This window comes from Daucus carota, chromosome 1 (assembly GCF_001625215.2).
Source record: "Daucus carota subsp. sativus chromosome 1, DH1 v3.0, whole genome shotgun sequence".
Taxonomy (NCBI): Eukaryota; Viridiplantae; Streptophyta; class Magnoliopsida; order Apiales; family Apiaceae; genus Daucus; species Daucus carota.
In genome coordinates, this window is record NC_030381.2 from 39,182,443 (window position 1) to 39,203,677 (window position 21,235).

General features: G+C 33.0%; 3 protein-coding genes across 4 annotated transcripts; 2 read left to right on the forward strand and 1 right to left on the reverse strand.

The window, feature by feature from the left end:
- Positions 1-808: 808 nt before the first annotated feature.
- LOC108205409 (dnaJ protein ERDJ3B) lies at positions 809-5,943 on the forward strand. The gene is made up of 10 exons (XM_017375354.2): positions 809-1,069; positions 1,143-1,291; positions 1,399-1,531; positions 2,336-2,450; positions 2,805-2,921; positions 3,583-3,669; positions 4,493-4,552; positions 4,631-4,708; positions 5,270-5,341; positions 5,452-5,943. Exons 1-10 carry the CDS (start codon positions 999-1,001, stop codon positions 5,608-5,610), a joined length of 1,041 nt encoding a protein of 346 aa, XP_017230843.1. The 5' UTR covers positions 809-998; the 3' UTR covers positions 5,611-5,943.
- Positions 5,944-10,477: 4,534 nt separating this feature from the next.
- Positions 10,478-13,793, forward strand: LOC108214526 (phospholipase A1 PLIP2, chloroplastic). 2 transcript variants are annotated; one of them, XM_017386561.2, is made up of 5 exons: positions 10,478-11,266; positions 11,614-12,183; positions 12,356-12,415; positions 12,526-12,942; positions 13,038-13,793. In XM_017386561.2, the coding sequence occupies exons 1-5, from the start codon at positions 10,760-10,762 to the stop codon at positions 13,614-13,616; spliced, it is 2,133 nt and encodes a 710-aa protein (XP_017242050.1). In that variant the 5' UTR covers positions 10,478-10,759; the 3' UTR covers positions 13,617-13,793. The 2 variants fall into 2 exon arrangements, with proteins under 2 accessions (XP_017242050.1, XP_017242060.1); XM_017386571.2 differs by having other exon boundaries at positions 13,080-13,793.
- Positions 13,794-15,481: 1,688 nt separating this feature from the next.
- Positions 15,482-18,157, reverse strand: LOC108207394 (uncharacterized). Its single transcript, XM_017377848.2, has 3 exons — positions 17,763-18,157; positions 17,332-17,551; positions 15,482-15,859 (listed from the first exon to the last, which is right to left on the reverse strand). Exons 1-3 carry the CDS (start codon positions 17,951-17,953, stop codon positions 15,644-15,646), a joined length of 627 nt encoding a protein of 208 aa, XP_017233337.1. The 5' UTR covers positions 17,954-18,157; the 3' UTR covers positions 15,482-15,643.
- Positions 18,158-21,235: the final 3,078 nt, after the last annotated feature.

Consider the following 21,235-nt stretch of genomic DNA (forward strand, 5'->3'; position numbering starts at 1 on the left):
TAAATGTAAGTGAGTTCAATTTTGTTTTTTGTTATGAAAAAAAATTGAATAAGTATTCATTCCAAAACATGCGGATTCAATATTTAATTTAAATACTGAACAAAATAAAACAATTAGAATAACAAATATTATACACATTATCTGCAATCAATTTCAATGTACATTTAATTTCATGTTAATGAAGTTATAAATCCCATTTGTTAACGGGTGGATAAGATAGAGATAGTTGAACGAGAAAAAATTTAGTTGTTCAAATCATTTGTTTGCTTAAAAATGGATTAAATGACTAAAAAATTTGCTGGAACAGGACAGCTGGAGGACGGGGCTACATAACATAACCGGATGTGTGTTAATTTATCATATCTTTGTTCTAATATAACTTATTGTATCATAATATATGTATGATTACAAAACTAATGATATAAACAATTAATTTTCATACAAAACTATACAAAAAAGCTTTGAGAAAACAAAGCGACTTTACTCATATTGATAATTGCATTTTAAAATCGCTTCATTCACCATGAGTACGAAAAACAAACGTGAATTCAAGAATGAAGAATCCCATATGAACCGGGCCTTTAAACCACCAAGGACATCCAAGAACAAGACTGCAATGTCAACTGGACCAGTCCATTGGGCTTTCAACTAAAGGCCCAATATCGGCGTTACCGAGACGTTTGACATGTAAATATCAGTATCCAACTTGACAAAACTCAAAAAGAGCAGCAGACGAGAGTGAAGCATACGTGGCAACCAACGATTGGCTGATAGCTGTTGTAGTCGTCTCTGATTGGTCAGTTCTCACACAGAACACGTTGCGAGCAAAAATTAAAATCACAACTCAGCGCGTGTGGAATACTAGTGAAGTCTTCGCATTCAACTAAACAAACAAATATCAAATATATATAAAATCTCGAATCTAATTCACAATTTGCTGCTGTGTTGATCTGATTCAAAACCCTAGGTTTTGCGCTCAGAGATCTTGTACATATACAATGCTGCAGCGAAGATCGAAGCTGATTTATCTGTTATGCCTGTTCTCATATGCTCTCTCTGCAATCGCTGCGTAAGTGTTGATTCTACTGTGTGTTTTAGTGCGTGTTTGTATTTATGTGTAATTGGATGAAAATGTGATGCAGAAAGAGTTATTATGATATATTACAAGTGCCGAAAGGCGCGCCAGATGATCAGATTAAGCGAGCGTATCGGAAGCTAGCGTTGAAGTATCATCCTGATAAGAATCAAGGCAATGAGGAAGCGAATAAGAAGTTTGCGGAGATTAATAATGGTACAATTTTGTTATTTAGGTTTTGATTAGTGATGTGGATTTTAGGTATTTTGCTGTAGATGATTGTGAATTAGTGTGCTTATTGTTTGTTGTGGCGAATGATTTAGCTTATGAGGTGTTGTCGGATAATGAGAAGAGGGGAATTTATGATCGGTATGGAGAGGAGGGACTTAAGCAGCATGCTGCAAATGGCGGAAGAGGTGGAGGTGGCGGTATGAACATTCAGGACATTTTTAGCCAGTAAGTTGTTGCTATTTTACTTTGCAGTTGTATTGTGTTATTTGCTAATGATTTCTGTAATCACAAGTCATGTACATGTAGGACAGTAGTAGAGCTAATAAGTTTTATCGTTTTCTATGATTCGTATTCTGTAGTTGCCAATTATGATAAATGATAAAGTAATGTACATGAAGTACAAAATGTGCAAATTTCTTAAAACAAAATAGTTTAAGGAGTCGTCATTAACTTTTCTGCATTCGCTAGAGGTTCAAACATGATTCACAAAATTGCCTAATCATTGAATATTGATTGATACCTTTTGCAGATATCTTGCAACCTATATTAAGAATTAAATCTCCGTAAAAGATGTCTTCTAATCTGGCTATAACCTATACATATGCACATATATAGTGTATCTCAGTCTTTATGTTATCTTTACGGTGTTTATAGGACAAAGAATATCTACATTGGGCATGATGTATTACATTTTAGCTAGCGATTTGGATTCTGGCAAGGCTTACAATCTGTGAATGAAAAACATCCTCAACACACTGTTCTTCTAGAATACTGTGATTTACTAATGCTATGATTCAAGTCAAAGAATACTTTGATTTGGCTCTCTTCTGGTGCAGCAGCCTAACCAAAGTAAAGTTTGTGCTAGTACAAACTACAAAATTTAAGAATGTGAAGAATTGAGTTCAGACTGAGAAGTTTCCAAATGTGATTCTTCTTAATAGTCATGCAAGAATCCATCACGCTTCTGCATGTATAGATTGATGTCGACGACCACATTTCTTCCAGTACTAAAAACTAAAATCTGTACAGGTTCTTTGGTGGTGGAGGTTCAATGGATGAGGAAGAGAAAATTGTGAAAGGAGATGATGTAATTGTTGAACTAGAGGCAACTCTGGAGGATTTATACATGGGTGGAACAATGAAGGTAAGTTCATGTTTCAGGATATATTTCTATGTTTGCTTTCCTAGCATCTGTTTTAAAATTGCATGGGCAATGTCTTGAGGGTGTGAAAGATGATTTGACTGATGCATGCCCTGTACATCTTGTATGATCACTACATATAATTTTACGGTTAAACCATATGTTGTGAGTTTGATGCATAACATGCTTGGCAAAAAAATAAAATCCTCAAGTGATATGGTTCATTGTGATGGTTGATGTTTGTTTAAATTAGTTAGGAGTCTAGTTTTTGAACATCATGAGCCAGCTATCATAAATGGTGCTTACTATCCTCTTACCTAATGTGAAACTCATCGTGATGCTTCTGCATAAAATCAGGTGTGGAGGGAGAAAAATGTTTTAAAGCCTGCTCCCGGTAAGAGGTCTTGTAACTGCCGAAACGAGGTCTATCACAAGCAAATTGGTCCAGGAATGTTCCAGCAAATGACTGAACAGGTATTTTGTGTTGTCCATTACAGCCATTGCTTGGAAATTTTAGCTCCATTCATGTATAGGTTATTAAATTCCACTTGCAGATTTCTGATTCTCTTAACAATGGAATGATAAATTTAACTAAAATAAATATGATATTCCTACAAAAATAATAATAAATGGTGTGATTGCAGTCTAGAACTAAGATTCCAGAGATCTCACTCCTAACTATAACATAGTCTTTACAATAGAAAAAATTACACTAGTAAAGCATATAGTATGACTCTTGAATCTTCATATTAATCTATGTAACTTAGTTGCTTGGTTTACATATCCGTGTTCAGTTATTGTAATTTCTTGAGCCTGCGCCAAGTTTTCCTATAGATGATCACTAATGATACCCTAGTGGGCGCGAGGTGGATTGAGTGGGGTTGGGGTTGGGTCGCGGGTGGGTGATGTCATACAGGCCTAGTTTCTCTTGGCTTGTATTTAAACTAGCTTATACACACACACAAACACAAAGTTCAAGATTTAAATAGTAAAATTAATTTTTGTCAATTACAAGGGGTTGTTGCTGAGTGCCATTTGAAAGCATCATATATGCTGTTATCATTTTCATCTTAGCATCTTACAACTTACCTATATGTTGCATAAGCATCCTTATGCTAATGCTATTTGTTTCCAGGTTTGTGAGAAATGCCCAAATGTCAAATATGTGAGAGAGGGCTATGAAGTTACTGTTGATATTGAGAAAGGAATGCGAGATGGGGAAGTAAGTCTCTTGTTTCTTTCCTTTTCTTTGTCTATTTTTATTTAATGATGTGTAAGGCAACACTAGAATATAAATTAGATGTGTCGAAGCATTATTTTGTAACCAATATTGAGTTAATTAAATGTGTTTTGCATGCTTGTGAAATATGTTGAGGCGAGATGTCTAAATGATGCCTTTCACATTTAGGCTTCAACTACTAGGGATTGTGAATAATGATTTTGGCAAAATCTGAAGGATGGGATGTATATTATATTTCTTTCATTTATTGTTTATGTGTAGAAGTAGTAAGAAGTATGTTACGGAATCCTATCATTGTGAAAGTTATTTTGATTGGCTTTATACATGCTAGACTTTATTCTTGCTAACTGCCACCAGCAAGTATCTTGACTTGATTATTAGTTATAAGATTTTTTTATTATCCTGTGGACACCTATTTCGCTTTTGAGATAGATCCAACTATATTGTTTTTCAGCACTGCATTGGACAATGTTGTGATTATCCATGACCAATCTTGGAAACACATAGCTTGCTGTATACAACTAAATTACTATAAAAAAAACTATTAAATATGAACATGTATCTCACCCACTTTAAAGATGTAAAAAGTATAAACACACACCCATTTGTTGGGAGCACAATACCATTATGCTTTCAGTTGTCCTATAATTTAATGCATCATGTTCTGTCTGCTTGCACGTATGTATACTCTCCTATTATTCTTGTCTGTGTACTCAACTCAACCTAACATAATGTCAAAACTTATAATTGCCTTATATACAAGTTTATATATTGCAGAAAGCCACTTATTGTTTTCTTTGTATAGGAGGTGGTCTTTTACGAAGATGGTGAACCTATCATAGATGGTGAACCAGGAGATCTCAAGGTTAGATATATTTCCTTGACTTGATGGTGATTATTCTCTGTTTGAGATAGTCATGACAATCACTAATTTTGTTCGCAGTTCCGAGTCCGTACAGCACCCCATGATGTTTTTAGAAGGGAAGGAGATGACTTGCATGCAACTGTTACGATAACTCTGGTAAATTAATGAACTTGATATTTGTTATTCTTTTTGTTATCAGATCAATAAAAATATGCATGTATAAAGTTGTTGATCTCGCTCCCCCATGTCTTTTAGACATGCAAACACACGTTACATTAAACTATGGCGGGTGACTGTATACTACCTTGTCTGCAACACTTTGATCAGTAATTCCCTAATTGGAATAGTGAATACTAACAAGTAAATTTTGGACCCTTCCGGGCATCATTTGTTGAAACTTCAAAGCCCACCCACAACAAAGGGACAGAAAAAACAATGAGGATTGCTTGGTCTTAATCAAAATGTTAAATGAGCTGAGATTTATGTTTCCTGATATGCAGGCAGTGTAAGCTTTTATTTACACTATTATCTCAGATGCTACACAGTTTTGGCTGTTGAACCAATGACCAATGTCACTCATATGTAGACTACCTGCTACTGTGATTTTGCTGCTTTTACTTCCTTTCTTGTTCTGTGATGTTTATCTTTTCTGTTATATTTATCCTTTCGATGTATTCACCTTGAATTGATAATCATGATTGTATTTACTGGTTTAAGGTACAAGCTCTTGTTGGCTTTGAGAAGACAATAAAACATCTAGACGATCATCTAGTTGAAATTGGCTCAAAGGTGGATTTTATTTACTTGCAGAGATTAAAGTTGATATCTTTTTTCGTTTTTTGGCTATCTGGAAAGAAAGGCTTGTGTAAGTTTGTGATTGTTCTGTGTTTGGCAATCAGGGAATCATAAAACCCAAACAGGTGAGGAAATTCAAAGGTGAAGGGATGCCATTGCATTTAAGCAACAAGAAAGGCGATTTGTACATCACATTTGAGGTTCTTTTCCCTACCTCCTTGACAGAGGACCAGAAGACAAAAGTGAAGGCTATACTCGGTTAGATATAGAAACATATATTTTATATGGGTCAATTGTCCCCTTGTAACATGTTGTCCGTAGCAGTAAGGTTTTGGCACCACGAGTATTGCTCCAAGCTTCTGCATAAGAAGATATCTGTGCTGTAATCCTTAGAAATCCTCGAAGGTCAACTTTTTAGATAGAATTTTCTACATTTGAAGGTATAGATTTCCCCTTGTCATGGATTTCTAACAGGAGTGGCATTGAGCAGATAATAGTATATGACGCTACAGTATTTTGTAGCCTAGGTCAGTTGTAATCTACTGATATTGAATTTTCACTTGCATGGCATATAAAGTTTTGGATTTGCAAATTCATTTAATTCTGTAAGAGCTTTGGCGGAATGTTGTGCGTTCATATTGTGTAAAATTGGACCCGGAAAGAGGAGGGCTCTCCAGAGGGCGAACTGCGAAGGGCCGTTTTCTACTTTTGCATGCATGTCTCCCGATTTTCCCAGTTTATCGTTTCGTTTAGGCTGTATGGCTCCTTACAGTGTACGTTAATATTATCATATGTTTTAGAATATTAAAAAATAAAATTTTGACTTGCAAGTGGAGTCAAATTTCTGATTACCGTTCCTGCTGGAGTTTGGTTTGTGCTCTTCGAAATTTATACTTATTCTTTTGATAAGATTCTTGTAAACTTTTTTAGTATAATATTTATTCTGATATATAAAATAAAAAATACGTAGCTTGAGATAAATCTTCCTCGTTTTCATATTTGATCAATCCCAAAATAAATCATCCTTGTTTTCATATTTGGTCAATCCCAAAATAGTATTATAATATGTTTCTCTATTTTTTTTTAGACGGGAAAATTTAGATATATTCTTTTGATAAGATTCTTGTAAATTTCTTTAATTTAATTTTTTTCCAAAATATATATAAATATATGAAGTGTCCTTTTAAATGATAATATAATATCTTCTTGAAGGTTCTTAAAGAATTCATTAGAGAAATATTTCCAATAAAAATACTTTATTCTTGCATATCACTGTTAGTTTTCCAAATAAGTCCCGCGAATATATAGAATAGAATTTAAAATAATACGTGAGTGATTCATACATAACATCTACTGTATTTCTTTTATTAAGGATCCTACTAATTGATATATTTCTATAAATAATTGAAATTCAGTTTCCTGTCGCCAATCTATTATATATATAATAGGCCAACGTGCCACATTTTATTCGCCGTGTAAATTACCCTTTTAACCCTCATTTTCATTCATGCACATAATTAATAACTTGCACTTAATACTTCTTCCATTAATACGTATGATTCATAACTTGCAATTAATACGCATAATTATATCTAAAACTTTAATAGGTTCATAATTAGACATGTAATTAATGTTTTTGCATGCTTTATTAATACATAAAATTAATACTTGTAATTAAATTTGTAAATAATATGTTAATTATTAATGGGCAGGTAATTAATTACATCGTCAAAGCAAGTATAACACTAACTAATTTATAGTAAAAAAAATAATCTAATTTCGCATAATTTTTAACAAAAATACGTTAATTAAGTTTTTAGATGAATGCCTATCTGAAATTATCTAATTTTCAACAATATCAAACCAAAAAAATGAATATTTAGTGTAAAAAGGTCTTCAACAAGATACATTACTGACGGAGGAGTATCAAGATGATATGTCACAACCAGTTGAATATCAAGATGGAACTCCACCAGTAGAAGTATATCATTGTGATACTTTGCTCGCATTATGAGTTAATTATAATCTACATTAATGGTTAATGTAGCGCTCAAGTAATAAAACACATGTTTGCATTGGACTATAACAACATGGACAAACTCTTTACCATCTGCATTGTTGGACGGTGAGAACAACAATAATATCCATTCACGCGTATGAGAACATGCACGTGTCTCAACAATATTTAACCAAAATACAAATATTCAGTGAAGTGGGCCCTAAATACCCCTAAAATATTTTACTGTAAAAAGATTATTTTGACGATACGTCACAATCAATTGAGTATCATGTGATATTTCATTAGGAGCGGAGAAACATATATTTATAAAATTTTAATTAAATTATTGGGTGAATGCCCGGCCAAAATAACCCATTCCAGCAAAAGTTTAACCAAAATATGAATATTCAATAAGAAAGGACCCTAAATACCCTGCATGCTCGTGCCTCAACAACATTTCAAAATACAAATATTCTGTATAAAGATTCCCAAATATCCATAACATATTTTACTATAAGAGGATTTTCATGGTGATACATCACAACCAGTTGAGTTTCAGAGTGATACTGAACGACTAGAGGAGTATCAGTGTGATATTCCGGTGGGAGTGGAACAAAACACACACACACACAGAGATTTATAAGTTTAGTTAAATTCTTGAATATCTGGGTGATATTTCACGAGTAGAGGAGTATCAGTGTGATACTCCACTAGGAATGGAGCAAAATATACATTTGTAAGTTTAACTAAATTCTTGAATAAATATCCACCAAAATGGCAATTTTCATCAATATTTTATCAAGATATCAATATTTATTAAGAAGAGGCCATAAATATCAGCTAGATATTTCGCTGTTGGAGGAGTATCAGAATGATACGTCAAAACCAGTTTAATATCAAGGTGATACTCCATTGGTAGATGAATATCAATGTGATACTTGTGCTGCGCCTTCTCAGCAAGAGGACCAACGTCCCAAGCGCAAGATCAGACCATCAGTTAAGATGCAGGGGGTATGTCTGAAGTGGGATCACAATTATTGGCTAAAATAGTTTAGTTGGCAATGATAAGTACAAGATACTTTTTTTTTTTTTTTGACAAATATGGCTTATAGCCTTACAAGTAAGTATCTGTTCTCAGAAATCTCGGGGTGAGCCAGGGTCGAACCCAGGACCTGGGACGACAGAGGATAAGCTCTTAACCACTGAGCTATCCAACCGTGCTCAGTACAAGATACTTAGGATATTATTAGTTGTTTAACTTAGGTGTTTGAAGTTATCAATTAGGTGAATGAAGTGATGAATATTTAGTAAAATGGGGTCCTAAATACCCAGCATACCCATGTCTCAACAATATTTAACCAAAATACGTATTCAGTGAGGAAGACTTTAAATACCCAAAACAAATTTGACTATAGGAGGATTAACATGATGGTATGTCATAACCGGTTGAGTATCAAGATGATACTCCACACCTAGAGGAGTATCAGTGTATTTTCCATTGGGAGTGGAACAATATATTTATAAACTTAATTAAATTCTTGTGCAAATTTCCGGTTGAAGTAGCCAGTTTTCAACAATATTTAATCAAATTATGAATATTCAATTAGAATTGGCCTTACTGTCCACAAGATACTCCAATATCGAACGAGTAGTAGGAGATATGTCACACCCAATTGAATATCAAGGTGATACTGCATTAGTATAGGAATATCATTGTAATACTTTGCTAACGAGGGCCCGAAATATCTACAAAAATTTTACTATAAAAGAATTATCATGATGATACATCACAACCGGATACGTATCAGGGTGATACACCATGGGTAGAGGAGTATCAGCGAGACACTCTACTGGGAGTGGAACAACATATTTATAATTTTAATTAAAATCTTGGGCGAATTACTGGCCGAAATAACCAATTTCGAACAACATTTAATTAAATATGAATATTCAGTTAAAATGGGCATTAACTAACCACAAGACAGTCCACTATCGAAGTTGAATCAAGAAAATACGCTGTAACCAGTTAAATATCAAGATTGAACTTCACTGGTATAGGAATATCACTGCGATATTTTGATTACATTATTTAAGGACAACTATTTTTATCTCACATTAACGGTTAGTGCACGCTCAAAAAATCAAAGATATATTTAAACTGCACTACAACAACTATGATTCAAAATTCAAACTCTCTATTAGACATTGTCAGACAATAACAAGAATAGCAATATCCATACACACATATGAGAACATGCCCGTGCCTCGCACGGGCTACAGTGCTAGTTTGACTTAATAAAGCAGAATTTCATATTCCCCCGACTTTAAACTCCGTGAAAAATCGAAGTCCAGAAAATGACAAAGTAACTTGCTAGAGCTTGACGATTTGTTACCGCAGTGCGGAGGACTGTTAAAGAATAATAGTAGAATATTTCTTAGTCAGGTTAAAAACAGGCGAACAAAATAGCTCATATTTTAGCTAGATTTCCTTATGCGTTTAATAGTTTTCTCATCTTTTCAGTCTGTTTTGTTCAGAGATACTTGTGTCGGTTGATTTGTGCGTTTAATAGTTTTATTGTTTTCTCGTCTCCTCGGTCTTTTTTTTCGGAGATACTTGTGTCGGTTGAATTTTTGATTCAGAAAAAATAAATAAATGTAGCGGTAAAAATAGGTATTATTTAGGGGGTGTTTGGCTGGGCTTTAAGTCCAGCTTCTGAATTTATAAGTTAGAAGCACTTATTTATATCGTTTGTATAAAAAATCAAGAAGCACTTATAAAAAACTAGGAATGTTAGCTTTTGTTTCACGATTTCTGCTTATTTCTCAAACATTTTAATCACTTAGAAGTCTTAATTTAATACTTATTTTAAACCCAGCCAAACGGCCCACTGTGACGCGAAGGGAAGTAGTTATTGGATGAGTAAGAGGGGCACGCGGCGGGAGAAGGGAAGCAGGTACAGCATAATAGTAGATGCAGACAGTTAATGATAGCGAGTACGTTTACGTGTAAACAATCTAACTCTCCGCGGATATTTTATGCTGACAATCCACCACATCTTGTACTACTTTCCACGTGGCCTCCTATAACTATACTTGGTACTTGAAACATAAACACACTTCCTCAACAAACAAGCCACACGCTTCTCCCACAAAAACAAAATAACTTCGGTTAATCACGTAATTACTGATTAAATAATATAGATTACTTCTTGCTAATCCTTGTTAGAACTTTGGCCTGAAAAACAGAGAGGTGAAAATTTGGTGACAGAAAGGCCATTGCAGAAGAGCATTACTTTTTTTTTTTTCTAAACCCTTAACCCATATTATTCATTAATAAAACTCCGTGTTTTCGGAGCGAGAGAGATATCATTGGACCAAGAGGTTGTCGGAAATATTTAAATTTGTTGTGTATAATGGATGGCCTTTTTCTCAAGGCAGCGCCGATCACTGTCTCAGAGGTGCGTGCCAGTGCTCCCGGAAAGGCGTTTGCACCGTCGTGGGGTTTTTCATTTAAGTACCCTCTGAGAGCCTTATGGCCGCGAGGAGGTCGGGCCAGGGTTGCCTTAGTGGAGGATGACAAGAAACTTGGTGATCAAGGAAATGGGAATTGGGTTCTTAAGATTCTTCGTCTCGGGTCTTTTCGGAAAGAAGAAGAAATTTTAAGTGGATATGACGAAGAATTGGAGGTGGAAAAGAAGAAATATGATGATGTTGATGATGACGGTGAGGGTGATCGGAGAAGTGATTGTTGTTGTGAAGAGAAGTGTAGTGTTTGTGGTAATGATGATGATGAAAAGGAAATAGAGATGGATAAGAAATCATTTTTGGAAATGCTGAGAAGGGTTACATTGGCAGAAGCCAGATTGTATGCTCAGATGTCTTACTTAGGTAGCTTGGCCTATTCGATTCCTCGGATCAAGGTAACTAATTCAGTCCGCTATGATTTTTATTTGAGATTGATTCGTAGTATTGTACTATTGTGATTGGTGATTTGTAGCTAATTGTGGAAATTGATGAAGTGTAATCATATTACGAATCAGTGTTTGCGATGCTATTTGTCATTAATATGATATCATTTGTTAATGTTCTGGAGTTTAGGTCTTCCGGATTTTTTGCTGTACTATTTCTCCCAGTCTGATGAGATTGTATGTAATAGTATACCTGACTGTAATCTTAGAGATTTATTACTTTAAACTAGTTTATGCAGTTTTTTTAATTGAAATGTATATGTGCGCCAAGATTTAGTTTAATTGATGTGGTGGTGCAGCCAGGTAATCTTCTGAAAAGTCACGGACTTCGATATGTGACTTCATCATTAGACAAGAAAGAGCAGGCGTTGAATGCAGAAAAAGAGAGAGTTTTAGCTGAAGAAAAGGAGAATGCTTTCGCTCAGATTCAAGACAAGGAGGGAGGTTCAGTCGAGGTTCAAGAAGCAAGAGTAAGCCTAGAGGATACATTGGAAGTCATTGTAGAAAAGAGAGATGTGAATCGAACAAGTCAATCTCCTGCTTATGAAATCGCTGCATCTGCTGCTTCCTATTTGCATTCTCGCGCTACTAATTTACTTGCCTTAAAATCTTCTAAAACCGAAGTGAGTGAAGACCCGGCCAAAGGAGGCAGAAGTACCGGCAATGTTGATATGCTGAACAATTTTGATATGATGAGCGGAGACATGGCTTCTTTTATTGCAAACACTGAATCAGTGACATCTGTGGTTGCAGCAGAGGATGAAATAAAGCAGGCTGTTGCTGATGATCTGAACTCGACAAGCCATTCACCTTGTGGCTGGTTCGTATGTGATGATGATCTATCTGCCACAAGATTCTTCATCATTCAGGTAGCCTAAAAACTTCAAAAGTGAAGATTTTTACTTCCTGTCAGATGTATAAATTAGGAGACACTTAGCTAGATTTTGTCAGGCAAAATGATTTTTAGCAGCATTTGTAGTTTTATGCATTTATTTGTTCAATGTGTTGCTTATTTGATATGTTCTTGGAATCTAATCTTAGGGGTCTGAGTCAGTGGCATCATGGCAGGCTAATCTACTCTTTGAACCCATTCAGTTTGAGGTAGTTTTAAATAGTTTTCATCTGCGTTCTTGTTATTCATTTGTCTTTCAAAGTCATGATTGCTTTAAATCTTTGATATAATGTGGCACCACTTTCCTTATTGTGACCAGGGACTTGACGTGCTTGTTCATAGGGGTATATATGAGGCTGCAAAGGGGATTTATGAGCAAATGTTGCCCGAGGTCCGAGATCATGTTAAGAATTATGGTAGTCATGCTATCTTGCGCTTTACTGGGCACTCACTTGGGGGAAGCTTATCTCTGTTGGTTAACCTTATGCTGCTGATCAGAGGCGAAGTCCCACGTTCTTCTTTACTTCCTGTGATCACTTTTGGCGCACCCTCAGTTATGTGTGGAGGCGATCGTTTGCTTCAGAAGCTTGGGTTACCTAGAAGTCATATCCAATCTATAGCAATGCACAGAGACATAGTACCTCGAGCTTTCTCGTGCAATTATCCCAACCATGTGGCAGAGCTTTTGAAGGCCGTTAATAGGAACTTTAAGAATCATCCATGTCTTAAAAATCAGGTGATGAATTACTCTAGGAAACAATATGGCCTAAACTCATTATTACTGTCGTAATCCAAAAGTATTTTTCTTAATTGTTCAACATTGCATAACAGGGTTTTTTGTATTCTCCGATGGGGGAGTTTCTAATCTTACAGCCAGACGAGAAATTTTCTCCACACCATGAGCTGCTTCCGCCTGGAAGCGGTCTATACATATTAAGCTGCCCGGTTTCAGATGTCATGGACGCAGAGAAGCAGATTCGAGCTGCACAGTCCTTGTTTTTTAATTCACCACATCCACTTGAGATGTTGAGAGACCGCTCATCATATGGTACAGAAGGAACCATTCTGCGTGATCATGACATGCGATCATACTTAAAATCCGTAGGGGATGTTATCCGCCAAGAGCTCAAACAAGTACGAAAAGCCCAAAGAGTGCACAAGCTCAAGGTCTGGTGGCCCCTTGTCGCAACACGTGGCTCCAATTCCAGCATCACCATGGGTAAGCCTGTAGCATCGACTAACATGGATCAAAATCAGTTCACGTTTGCTGGCGTTTTACAGAATGGTAGGGAATCAATGAAACGCTTCAGTAGGCTCGTTGCATCGCAGCACATGCATTTGCTGATAGTGTTTTTGCTTCCGGCACGAACAATAATTTTAGGGGCCTATAGAATTATCAACATTCATTGATCCATCGAGGTTAGCATCCTGTTCCTATCTGGAGATGCTCGAGAACACTGTGTGTAGAGTAGATTTGCATTAAATTGCTGGGAAATGAAATGCAACTAGAATGTTGAATAGCGCTCAGTTTTTTATAATTGAACAGTCACATCATAGTACATTTTTATCAGATGGAAAGTTTTGATATTTTTTAATCCTCAAAAACAAATGTCAATTTCAGACTATATTTTAAAATAGTACTTGGTTAATTTATATTTCATGCCATAACGGATTTTTTTGGAAACACATGAACATTTTTTCTTTGTGCGACGGTAAAAAAACATACTTTTTGGGGGAGAGATACTATTTCACCAATCGAGTCACGGGTATCCAACATATTCATACCTAACGATTTTCCACACCGTGGTGGTGACGAAACGTATAACTTGTACAAAACAACTATTTTTTACTTAAATAATAAATTTTTATTATTTCCATCTCATTAAAAATAATGATTTTCTAATACAAAAAAATCCAAAAATCGTTATCAATTAAAATCCTTCACATCACTTCACTAGTGTCAATATAATAATAGAAATTGCATTGATACAATAAGAGGCCCCTTTGGCTAAGAGTAAATGAGAAATGGAAAGGGAAACAAGTAAAATAAATTCTTTTCGTGAGTGTTTGTTTAATTAGAACTCTCGCTCCCTTTCTATCTTTTTTAGTTTTGAATTTACCCACAGTTTCTTTTACCCATTCATCCTCCCCACTAGATATTTCATTTCCCTTTCCTACTTTTTTGTCTTTTCATTTATAATTTATGCAAAAAATTATTAAAAAATAGAAATATATGTAAAATATTTTTGAATATAAAAAAATTAATTTAGTTGTTGTAAATTATAAAAATGATATAATTTATATATTTATTTATTAAGAAATTGATAGAATTTAAATAAAAAATATTAACATTTAAAAATATATATTAAATTATAATTTTATAAACATAATATATTTGACTCTTTTGAAATTATATAATTTCATAAAAATCAGATATGTAGTTTGTTATATAATTTTTCATTCGGTTTTCGATCAAACCAAAGAGATAAATAATTCACGATCATTACTTTCATTTCTCCACATTTTCATTTTTAGATTCCATTTCGTTTCCTCGGAACAAACCAAACGACCCCTAATAAAATAAAAGACGCATGAAGTTTTTTTTAGGTCCAAAAGTTATTCCCGTCATGGAATTCTTATATTTTGTAAATTTTAGTTTTAATTTCATAGTAGGAGATTTTCGAACTACATTGAGTTTTTTTATTCTCATTTATAATAGTTATTTGTTAGGAAAAACTCCAATATTTGTTCTTTTCTTAATTCTGTGCTAATTTACTTTCTCTATTCTTTTTATGTTACACTTTGACTTTTAACCCACATTTTAAAATTTTAATTTTAGTTTTAATATATAAACCTTCATAGTTGGAGATTTTCTAACTACATTGAAATATGCTTTTTATCTCATTTATAATAGTTATCCCCCCCCAATTTCTTCTCGACAATCTCCAGCTTGTTTCGGAGCAACTAGATTTTGCCAGTGCTTGATTATGCAGGACAATCAAGCACTGACAAAGTCTTCCTTGTTTTAAAGCTCCAAGAAATTATAGCACCTGATAATACCCTTTGAATCACGAGGGACCTAAGTTATCCCTTGAAATGAGGATGCCATATCAGAAATGGGAATTTTCTGACATTAGTGACATGTATACTAATTTCACCAACGGCAGAAACTATATCTTCACTTTATTAAGCTAAAGCAGATATCATATCAACTTCTGATAGTTATTGATGTTGAAGCTCTGCAGGACTTCTAAGCATAACAGCAAGACCAGGTATTGAAACAACTGAATTTCTATATAATATATCTCCTTTATTGTACACAAACCTGTCTGTTAAACCGATATCGAGTGAATAAGTTGGAATATTTCGATGATTCAGACCCAACATTCAACATAACAAGGTACAGCTTCCTCGGATAACTTCCAATGAGCTTCACTCTAAAGATCAATTTTACCTGCCAAGTACCATGAGTGCATAGCAAGACTGCCAAAAGCCATTATATTGGCAAGAGAGGATAGTCCATGAATCATCCCAAATTTCTTGTTCATCGCAGCAAGTTTTGGATTCTTCTTTGCTACTTCTTGATTTTTAGTCCAGCCAACTTCCTCTCCGATGTTTGATTCTCTCTCCACCTTGTGCCGTTGTTTCATCATCTAAACCGTAAAATAGGCCAATACGTTATTTAAACTCTATACCAAGTGACAGAAGATGATGAACGGAAGTACAAATAGGAGTCTTTAATTTTTCATGGTATATAGTTTAATCATATAGAAATTTAGCATATGAATTTATATGTTTTATATGCGAGTCTAGCAGTTTGAGTATGTAGTAGGTTATCTATATAAGCTCAATGCTTTACGGGCCTTGGTCCATGGGGTTTTCTGTTCCTATACATGTAATTCCCCACATATTAGTAGGACTTAAATATTGGAACATGTCCTAAATTAATAAAATTAAGTCTCGTCTTTGTTCATGGGTTGAGATCCTTAATTATTCTCCCTTCTGCAGTAGGAAACCCCTGTGGTGGTGGACTTTTTGTGGTAATTTCACCCAAGTTTTCTTTTGTGTTATTATCTCACATATTCATCTCTTCCTAAATCCACAACCGGATGTATAGTGACAAATCAGATACTTAAACACCATAAAGGCAAAAAAAGAGAAGAACTATATAGGCATATAGCATCTATTACATTGGCAAGCAAGATATTGCCCCTATATACACGTCTTGAAGTATAGAACAAATAGGGCAAAATCCATGTCATATGACTAGTTACCAAATTCACGCATTAAAAACATACTTAAGTCAACTCAATCCACTGTTATCTCTAAATACTCATATAATGTCTAGATTCATATAAGATAAAAAAAATAATTAAACTTTGATCAATATCAAGTTGTCATATTAGGGTGACACTGATAATATGTAAACGACCATAATTCTTAATCGTCAGGTCAATTACAGTGAAACAAATAATAAGAGCTAAGAAAATGGATACAGCAAAAGAATTGCAGATCCAGATAGTCAAGAATCAATGCACATGAGATAGTGTTTTTTGGTCAGGGCACATGAGATAGTTGTTACTGTAAAATAGTAAATCACAGGCCGGCTTGAATAATTCTTTCTATTTCCATAAATTTGATGACAAATCCTAACAAGATATCGCCTTATTTTCATGATACTGTTGGCCTGCTGGTGTATGCTAAGCTTTGCTCTAGACTTTTAAATTCTAAATAGAGATTACAAAGTGTCTGCACTATCTAAGATGGAGACTGAAGTTATTATAGGATTCAGGTTCTTTGATTTGTTCAAACACACAAAAAGTTTCACACTAACATTTTACGTCACAACACTTTAAAACACTAAAACCATTTTACCTAGTAGAAAAGAAGCCTTGAAACTGTCACTGGTAATTATAATTGATCTAATCATGGTTAACATGTATGTGCACTCCGTTTAAGCTTCAGAACCATAATGCTTGATCATAAATAATTTTGTATATTTTCCTGGGTGTGTTTGACTTAAATTCAACTAGCAAACATTATAAATGGAAGGCAAATGATCGGTAAAAGATATACACATACAAGTACTTCAAAGATCATTTAGCGAAAAAGAAAAAAAAAGTACCTCAATGGTCATAGGAGTAAAAATCAAGAGATTGCTGAGATTAAAAGCAAATGCAGACAGCAAGAACCCCAACTGATACTTCTCCGAGCTAGAAGCTGACTTCCATGGATGTGTATACCCAAAACAAGCCACTGAAGCCGCACAACAAACACCCACCATCGAAAAATACGCAGGAAACATCTTACTCTGCAAATTCCCAAACTGATGCCTCGGAAGATTCCTACAAACCAAGAAAATCAACAAACCTAGTCACAATTCTAAACAACCTAAAAAGGGGTCTTACAAAATCAAGAAATTCACCAAACCCAATTACAAAACAATACAAAATCAACAAATCAACAAAGGGCTTTAACAAAATCAAGAAACCCATCAAATTCAATCACGAAACAAGCATAAAAACGGGTATTGCAAAAAGGGTAAGATTGAATTACTTGAACATGATGATACCACCAATAAAAGTGACCCAAAGAGCAGCACCCCAAGCAGTTGAAAAGCACAGAAGATGAGTTAGCTTAACGAAAGTTGTGATCTTTGATGACTTTGATTCAAATGTTTCGGGAGAAAATAAAACCCCGATTGCAAGAAATGTAACGGCTCCGAGAAACCGGGTCATCCAAGCCATTGTGAGTTGTGTGTTTGAGCTTCAAGAATTGGGTTTGTTAGTTGGTGGGGAGTGTAAATTAAGGAGGTAGAAGAAGAAATTGAAGAGAAGAAGATAGCACACCTAAATAATTAGTAGTCGTCGTAGTAGTTTGTAGATTTTTTTGTGACTTTGTGTTTCTTGTGGAGAACGATAGTGTAATTACAAATTAGAAATGTGTACGGCAATCTATTACTATCGTCCGTCCCTTTTTATTTGTCACTTTGACTTTTTGCACGTAAGTTAAGGTGATTAAAAAACATACTTCTACTTATTATTTTTGAAAATTTCTTTTTCTGAATTAAAGTTTATAGTTTATAATTTTATTCACAAAAAAAATTTAAAAATAATAAGCGAGATTATGTTTTTTACTCACCTTAAGTTACGTGCAAAAAGTCAAAGTGACAAGTAAAAATGGGCGGAAGTAGTATCTATTATATATGTAATAGAACAACTTTGAGTAATTTAATTTGAAATGACAAATATGTCCTTTGCTCATTATACATATATTTATATATATAAAGATTATTATTGACTTTTAATACTAACGTATTTATTAGCCATTAATGTGTAATCATTAATTTACATTAATTACTTTTCTTTGAGTAATTTAATTCGAAATGACAAATATGCCCTTTACTCATTATATATATATTTATATATAAAGGTTATTATTGACTTTTAATACCAACGTATTTATTAGCCATTAATGTGTAATCATTAATATACATTAATTACTTTTAAATTAAAACTTCAATACATATACGTATATTATATTTATAATTATGATTTAATAATAAATAAATAAATATCCAGTGTTGTAAAAAGTATAAATCATAAAATTCGCGATTAATCCAAATGATTAATCTAATAGAGTAACTCTTTGCCAAATCAGATCAAAATCCGTCCAACTATACATTAATCGGTTAATCGATATTTTTTAGAATGATTAATATAATAGAGCAACTTTTTTGCCAAATCGGATCAAAATCCGTCCAACTATATTCGGTTAATTGCCATTTTCTAGAAAATTGTATGTATCTATAAATGATATTTAATTATTACGATTTATTAAAATTATATATACATACATACATACATACATACATACATACATATATATATATATATATATGTTAGAATAATTATAAATATAATATATAAATATATTACAAAGATTCTGATTCAGCACGAATCTCATTTCTCACATCAATTTTTTAATAATTTTAGGTGAGTGGTAATCTAATCAAATAATAAAATTTTAAATATTGTATGTTTTTTGTATTTATATTTTCATAAATATCATGATAGTGAGGATGTGTGTGCACACACACACAAACCAATCAATCATCAATTTAACTGAATTTTGCCAAATTCGTTTAAAAATCCGTTCGATTATCGACTAATCGGCTGATTTTTAAAATATTTATTATGATTTAATAAAATCATATATATATATATATATATGAATAATTATAAATATAATACATAACTATATGACAAAAACTCTGATTCGGTAAGAATCTCATTTTTTATATCAATTTTTCAATAATTTTAGAAGAGTGATAATTTAATTATATAATAAAATTTTAAATAGTGTATATTTTTTGTATTTATATTTTTAATAAATATGATAATAGTGTAGATAGATGTGTACACATATACATCAACATAATATGACTTAAAATATAAATAAATATTAAATTTAAATTATTTTTAATATAAATTATCTTAATTTGATAAAGATGAACAAAGAGATCCAAGATATATTGGATCAATAATTTAAAGCAACCTGTGCTTTGCACCGGTTAAGAAGCTAGTTCATATTAATGGAATGAAAAAGAATATTTTATAATTAAACCCAGAATTTCATTCAAAATTTGAATCAAAATTTAACTTCGGATAAATTCAATTTTTATTATGAATTATAATATTAAATAAATGATACTCAAATTTAATCGTGTAAAATATATATACCCTCTTTGACAAAAGTTCTATGGAGACCACGTTTTCATTGGAGACCTTAGAGACTACTTATCTTCTACAATTAAAACACTACCAAATTTATTGTTTGCCGAAGTACATTCGATGAATATCATTATTTAATTGAAAATGTTGAAATTTATTTATGCTGTACAAGTGGAACTGTATGTTATGCAAGATCAACAAATGTTCTGCACACTAAACATGGTTTTATAAAATAATATGTTTTTTAGTGTCTTATTTGCCAAATATATAAAATTTGCAAGATTGTCAATAAAATAATGTTCTTTGTAGAACATGATTCAAAAAATAATACATTTTGCATTATTTTTATTGGTATTTTAGTTGCAGTACATAAGTGGTCTTCAAGTCTCCAATGAAAACGTGGTTTCCATAGAACTTATCCCTACCATCTTATTATGAAGGGTTTGTCTGTGTGCCCATGTGCACATGTTAAGCATAAAATTTTATAGTTTTGGTGGATTTTGATTGGTGTGGTTGGTGAATTTGCAGGAGGTCCACCAGTATAAAGAAGCATGAGCCAATCAAAAATCTCAAAACTTATAAAATTTGGTGCTTAGTGTGTGCCCATGGGCACACACTAGAAAAACCGTATTATGAATTTCGTTTTAGATTTTAGGGATGATTACATTTTGTAACCCTTAACTTTAGCTTATTGACAGAAGAGCATTTATACTTTAAAACTGATAGGTGACACTCCAAAGTTCATAACGTGTTGCAGTTTGTAACCTTTTAGTTAAAAAATTTCGTTAAAGTTAAATGAGACATTTTCGTACATGCATAATATAATTTTTGATTTTACCAAAATCACATATATAATAATTCAGTTTTATATTAAAATAATTAATTCTTTTTATAATAAAATATTATTTTGCAATCAAATAAAGTATGATCAAATTGTATTTTTTAAAACCATATTATGCAAATGAAATATGAGATTAGAATTTTTACAATTTAAGAAATTATTATTCGAGAAAGAAAATATTTTAGACAATTTTAATGAGATTGAAATTCTTACGTTTAATTTTTTTCTAAGTAATGGTAGTTGGGAGTATTAGTAATAAAGTAAAAATAATAATTTAGACGATAAAATCGAATTATTAGATTAATTTTTAATAAAAATCAAAATTATAATATGCAAGTATAAAAATATTCCTGAACTAACCCTTCATATATATATATATATATATATATATATATATATATATATATATATATATATATATATATATATATATATATATAGGGATAGGATCAAAT